The sequence below is a fragment of the Grammomys surdaster genome, unplaced genomic scaffold (assembly GCF_004785775.1).
Source record: "Grammomys surdaster isolate TR1022 unplaced genomic scaffold, NIH_TR_1.0 354, whole genome shotgun sequence".
In the NCBI taxonomy this organism is placed as follows: domain Eukaryota; kingdom Metazoa; phylum Chordata; class Mammalia; order Rodentia; family Muridae; genus Grammomys; species Grammomys surdaster.
In genome coordinates, this window is record NW_021604773.1 from 1,198,612 (window position 1) to 1,204,387 (window position 5,776).

At 49.5% G+C, this 5,776-nt stretch overlaps 1 protein-coding gene across 2 annotated transcripts in view; it reads right to left on the reverse strand.

The window, feature by feature from the left end:
* Window positions 1-5,776, reverse strand: part of Hif3a (hypoxia inducible factor 3 subunit alpha) — a 29,421-nt gene that overhangs the window by 18,340 nt on the left and 5,305 nt on the right. The window contains exons 3-6 of one of the 2 annotated variants that reach the window (XM_028779534.1): window positions 4,656-4,801; window positions 2,413-2,497; window positions 1,561-1,670; window positions 979-1,187 (exon numbers count right to left, since the gene is read on the reverse strand). In XM_028779534.1, coding sequence (XP_028635367.1) covers window positions 979-1,187; window positions 1,561-1,670; window positions 2,413-2,497; window positions 4,656-4,801 — 550 coding nt within the window. The remainder of the gene's footprint in view (window positions 1-978; window positions 1,188-1,560; window positions 1,671-2,412; window positions 2,498-4,655; window positions 4,802-5,776) is intronic. The other variant, XM_028779535.1, reaches the window with a different exon arrangement.

The following is a 5,776-nucleotide window of genomic DNA, read 5'->3' on the forward strand; positions in this document are numbered from 1 at the left end:
CCCCCCAGTGAGGGGCTGGGGGCGTGGCTCAGTGGTAGAGCCCCTGCCTAGACTCCCCCAGTGAGGGGCTGGGGGCGTGGCTCAGTGGTAGAGCCCCTGCCTAGAATCCCCCAGTGAGGGGCTGGGGGTGTGGCTCAGTGGTAGAGCCTCTGCCTAAAATCCACCAGTGAGGGGCTGGGGGCGTGGCTCAGTAGTAGAGCCCCTGCCTAGACTCCCCCAGTGAGGGGCTTGGGGCGTGGCTCAGTGGTAGAGCCCCTGCCTAGAATCCCCCAGTGAGGGACTGGGGCCGTGGCTCAGTGGTAGAGCCCCTGCCAAGCATTTGCAAGGCTCTGCATTCTACCCCTAGCATGACAATAATAAGTAAATAAATGAGAAAAGAAACATGGTGTGTGTGTGTGTGTGTGTGTGTGTGTGTGTGTAACAAAGGGTGGAAAAGGAAACAGCAGAGAAGATAAAGAATGTGAAAGAATCATGAAGCAGGAACAGAAACTGCAAAGAGAAAAGAAAAAAAACCCGACATGGACGGAAACCAAGACACTTCATTGTCCTCTGGACTTTGCCACACAAGGGGTGCCAAGAACACAAGAACAACAGTAAAAGACAGGGGACATTATTCTCCTAAAGGGCAGTAGAGAACACTGAGGCACAGAGAGGTGAAGTGACTTGGTCAATGACACAGATCCAGGATGGAAACCCAAAAAGTCAGAACCTAGAGTCAGTCATTGCTTCTGAGCACGTAGCTGAGTCTGCAGAATGCTTTTTCTAGCATGCAAAGCCCTGGGTTCCGTCCCTGGCACGCCTGTGATCCCCTCCCTCAGGAGACAGAGACAGGGCAATCAGAAGTCTGAGAGAGAGAGAGAGAGAGAGAGAGAGAGAGAGAGAGAGAGAGAGAGGAAGAGGAGAGAGAGACGGACAGATCGACAGACAGATTTGAGTAGGTGGTGGGTGGGTATGGTGCTGCATAAAGCTACTGCCCACCTCTCGTCGCAGTATGTGAACTTCATGTCCAGGCTGTGGCGACTGAGAAAGGCCCCTCGGCCCAGCGGGGGCTCCAGACTGGCTGGGTGGGGGATGGCTTCACAGATAAGCACCAGGCATTGCAGGGGAGGCTCAGAGCGAGGGCTCTCGGCAGGGGAAGTCTGTGCAGGGGGCTTGTAGGCCCTCATATGTCCTGAGCAGTACAGCACCTTTGGGTGAAGTGGGGTGTTGTGAGTACTCATTTTAGCCCTGGGCTACCCACGGGGCTGGGATGCCTGCTGTGTCTGGGTACCATAAGGAACTGGGAGAGAAGATTCTTGATTACTCCTGAAAGTCGTGGGGAGCTCTGACATCTTCATTCCAACCCTAGGGAAACTTGCAAGATTTAATACGGAAGGCTGAGGACCTTTGCATCCTCAATGTCTGGCCCCGGGATACGCAATTTCATAGGTGCTCTGATGACCTACTGGACTCAGTCTGAAGGAGTTCCACCAAATCTCTGAGCCTGGGAAAGCCCAGATTCAATAGGGAATGAGACTTTCAGGGGTCAGGCCCACCCTACTGAGACCAGGCCCAGCCTACCTTCCAGGTGGCCGCTTTGAGGTTGAGCGTGCGCCCCCTGCTGGTAAGTGTGCTCTTCATTCGCAGGGAAAAGTGGCGTTCTGTTGGGGCTTCCAGCTTCTTTGACAGGCCTGGGAAGGCACGGAGAGGGGACAGGTCATTAAGTAAATGTTAAAGTCCCCCAGCCTCAGAGATGGCTTAACGGTTACGAGCGTTTATGGTTACCTCTTGCAGAGAACCCGAGCTTGAATCCCTGAATCTGTGTCAGGCAGCTCACAACCATCTGTAACTCCAAAACCCCACTTCCTGCCTCTGAAATCACCTGCACTCATGTGCACAATGATCTCCTGCCCCTTCCTCTCCCAACCCCTTAAAATAAAATTAATCAATCTTTCTTTCTTTCTCCCTTTTTTCTTTTCTTCTGCTCCCTCTCTCTTTTCTCCCTTCCTTCCTTCCTTCCTTCCTTCCTTCCTTCCTTCCTTCCTTCCTTCCTTTTTTCCTTTCTTTCTTTCTTTCTTTCTTTCTTTCTTTCTTTCTTTCTTTCTTTTTGAGACCTGTAGACCAGGCTGACTCGAACTCACAGAGATCTGCCTGCCTCTGCCTCAAGTGCTGGGATTGAAGGTGTGCGCCACTACACCTGGCAAAAGTAAAATCTTAAAGTCTCCCCAGCCTCATCTCCAAAGTTGAGACCTGGAACCAGAGAAGCGACACCACATCTAGGGAAGGGAGCCTGGGGGGTAAGGGAATCCCCAGGGAAGGGACTCCCGGGGTGTAGCTAGCTAGCTCTGTCCACTTTTCTCTATGCAGATGTTTCAGATTAGGAAGGAGAAGCCCAGGGTAGTCTGTTTCCTACCCTGAACGGTGGGCACTCACTTGGCCTGGGGGTCAGGGCATCCTGGAGTTCCTCTTGGTCGCAGGGATGGATAAAGTCAAAGATACTGTGTCCAATGAGCTCCAGCTGTGGTGGGGGTGAGGAATAGAGTGTGTAATGGACAGAAGACACACGTAACAGGACCCCTGAGCTCCTCCTTCCTTTGCTTATCACTTCTTCCCCAAGCCAGGAGTCTAGGTGATGTCATCAGCCCATTCATTCATTCATTCATTCATTCATTCATTCATTCATTCAGCAACCATTCATCAGCACCTAATATTTACTAGGACCTTTCTAAATGACTGAGCAGATCATATGGAACTTGTTTTTGCGGGGTTTCCTGGGAGATGTTTGTGCATGTGTGTCCATAGGGAGGCATCTGGGTATGGTCACATGATAATAAGATGCTAGGTTAATGACAGTGTCCTGAATAGTTCACTGAGAAGTCAACATTTAAAAAAAATAAACATGTTGAGCTGGAGATACAGCTAATTTGGTAGAGTGCTTCCCTAATGCTTGGCCCTGGATTTGATACCAAACACAATGTCTGGGCATTGTGTCAAGTACCTATAATCCCAGAAATGGGGACATGGAGGCAGGAGGATCAGAAGTTCAAGGTCATCCTTTGCTATGTAGTGGGTTTGAGGCTAGCCTGGGCTATATGAGACACTGTTTCAAAAGCTCAACAAAGTAAATGAAGTGAGTCTGTGGCTCTCTAGAGTAAGAGAATACTTTAAAAATGGGAGTCATGAATGGTGGGATGACCCATGCCTTTAATCCTAACATTCAGAAGACAGAAACAGGTCCATCTCTGTGAGTTCCAGGACAGCCTGGTTTACATATCAAGTTCCAGGCAAGCTATGGTAAGACCCTATCTCAAAGTGGGGGGGCAGATAGAGAGATACAGATTGGTCATTAGTTAAAAGCACTTGCTGCTCTTCCAGAGGACCTGGGTTCAGTTCCCAGGACCCATATCAGGTGACTGACAACTGCTTGTAATTCCAGTTCCAGAGGATCCAATGCCCGCTTCTAACCTCTGAGGGAACCTGCAGTACACGTGGTGTATACTTGTATATTCAGGATTCACTTGCAATGCACATGATGCATGCACATACACATGCACACACACACACAAACACACACACACACTCAGGGCCCCCTACATACCATAAAATAGATAGAAAAATCTTTTACTAATAATAAAAAAAACCAAAAATAAAAACAGGAGTCACACATTCGAAGGCCCTGGGGGCGAGTCACACCTTCTGGGCAGGTCCCAGAATCTGTTCCTTGTTTCAGTTTAGGAAGTGAGCCTGGTGATACTGAGGAGGGGACACATGAAAAGGTAGCCCCAGGGGGACCCGACCCAATGGTGTCTGGATGACACATGACTCTTTTAACAACACCTCCTGTAACTAGGTTTGATAGCTGGCTCTATCACTTCCTAGTTTGGGACTTTGGGGCAGTCACTTGTCTGCCTCTGAGAGCTCACACTCACAGAGAAATTGGTACCAGGAGTGGGGTTATGTATCAGGGAGGAGGAACAGAGGTCCACTGCACAGCCATTTACATGAAAGACAAAAAAGAACACAAACTTTCTTATAGAGGGCTCACTTTAAGGATGAATTAAAAGCTAGTTCTAGTCCCCAGCTCCTTTTCTCCTGCCTGAGATTTGTGTCCACTCCCTGTGGATCCCTTAACCTCTAGCCTTTCTAAATCCATTCCCTTTCTAAACTGTAAATATGATTCTACCTCTTTAATGCAGCCTCCCTCTTCTATGGCTCCCCAGTGCCTTGGGGACAAACCTCAGCTGGACACACATCATCTACCTGTTGACCCATCTGACTCCCCCCTCCTCTAACTTCTGCTGTCCTCTGTCCACAAACCAATTTAGTCACTTCTCCAGAGCGTTCTCTTTTCACCTCACCTCTGGGCCTTTGCTTGTGCCGGCCTTTCTCCATGTACACTCAGCCACATGATTGGCTAAGTCATTACATTTCAGCTGAGCTGTTCTTTCTTCTCAGAAGCCCTGAGTCCATCTCCTCCCAGGCTTCAACAGGTCTCAGCTTCACATTTCCTATATCTAACCTGTCCCAACACACTCTGACCCTTCTGTCTGGTGATATTCCTCTCTTCCCTCTGACCTTAAAGGAGGAACTAAGGTTGTATGAGGAAACCATGGGTGTCCCCCCCTACCCCTCCAATCACCAGTGGGGGTATGGCAGTCACAGAGCAGGCAACTCACCTGACTGAGGCCCAGGTGCTTGCTGACATTTTCTGACAGGTAAGCCATGTCTCCCTCAGCGGTGAGCACCATGACGAAACCCTCCAGGGCTTTCAGGTAGCAGGCATCCAGTGGCTCTCCCCTTTTTCCCACCTGGTTCCACTCCCCTGGTGCCCAAGCCGGCGGGGAGGGGGAGGATGGGGCAGCTGTGGTCAGTCATGGTTCTACCCTAGCTACCTTCCCTCCACCTTTCCTTACCCACATGAACTCATAGGAATGCCCAGGTGGATAGGGGAAAATTCTAGCATCTTGGAGTCCCAAGGAAGAGGGCAAGGCCACTAAGCTTTGGAAACAGGAACATGGACTCCCAGAGGGGACATAATCCTTCAAGATTCTAAGACTGAGCTCTGAGTAGTTGAAATTCCACGTGGCCTTAGTCCACGTGGAATTCCAGAGTTGTGGGTACATTTTCTAGAAATCTTGAGGATGAGGGATGGTCTGCCAGATGGGCAGAATACTAAAATGTCAGAGACTTTCAGAAGACAGAGTTCCATCACATTTTATTTTGTTTGATTGTTTCCTGTGGATGTGGAGATCCAAGGACAACTGGCAGAATTCTAAAGGGGCAAAGTCTCCCCCAGAATTCTATGGGGCAAGGGAATTTAATGGGCAGAGCCTCCCTAACAAAAGCCTTTCAAATCTCCAAGATTCTAAGGTGTGTGTGTGTGTGTGTGTGGTGGGGGAGCATGCAAGCACTTTCTTGAGTGACTGTTAAGAAAATAAGAGATAGAACTACAGAAGGGAGAGAATGAAGAGAGACTTTAAAGGAATTTTGAAAAAAAAAATGGTTGTAGAGCCTCCTGGGGTGGACAAGGATTAGCTAATCATGGTGGCTATGAGCTGAGGCAGAAGGTTAAGAAGCGCAAGTCTTGCCTGGCCTACCAAGCTAGTTCAAGGCCAGTTTGAACTTAGTAAGACTACATATCAAAATAAAACAGTTAAAAAGAAAAAAAAGAGCTAGGTGTGTGGCTCAGTGGTAGAGCCCCTGCCTAGAATCCACCAGTGAGGGGCTGGGGGTGTGGCTCAGTGGTAGAGCCCTGCCTAGAATCCCCCAGTGAGGGGCTGGGGGCGTGGCTCAGTGG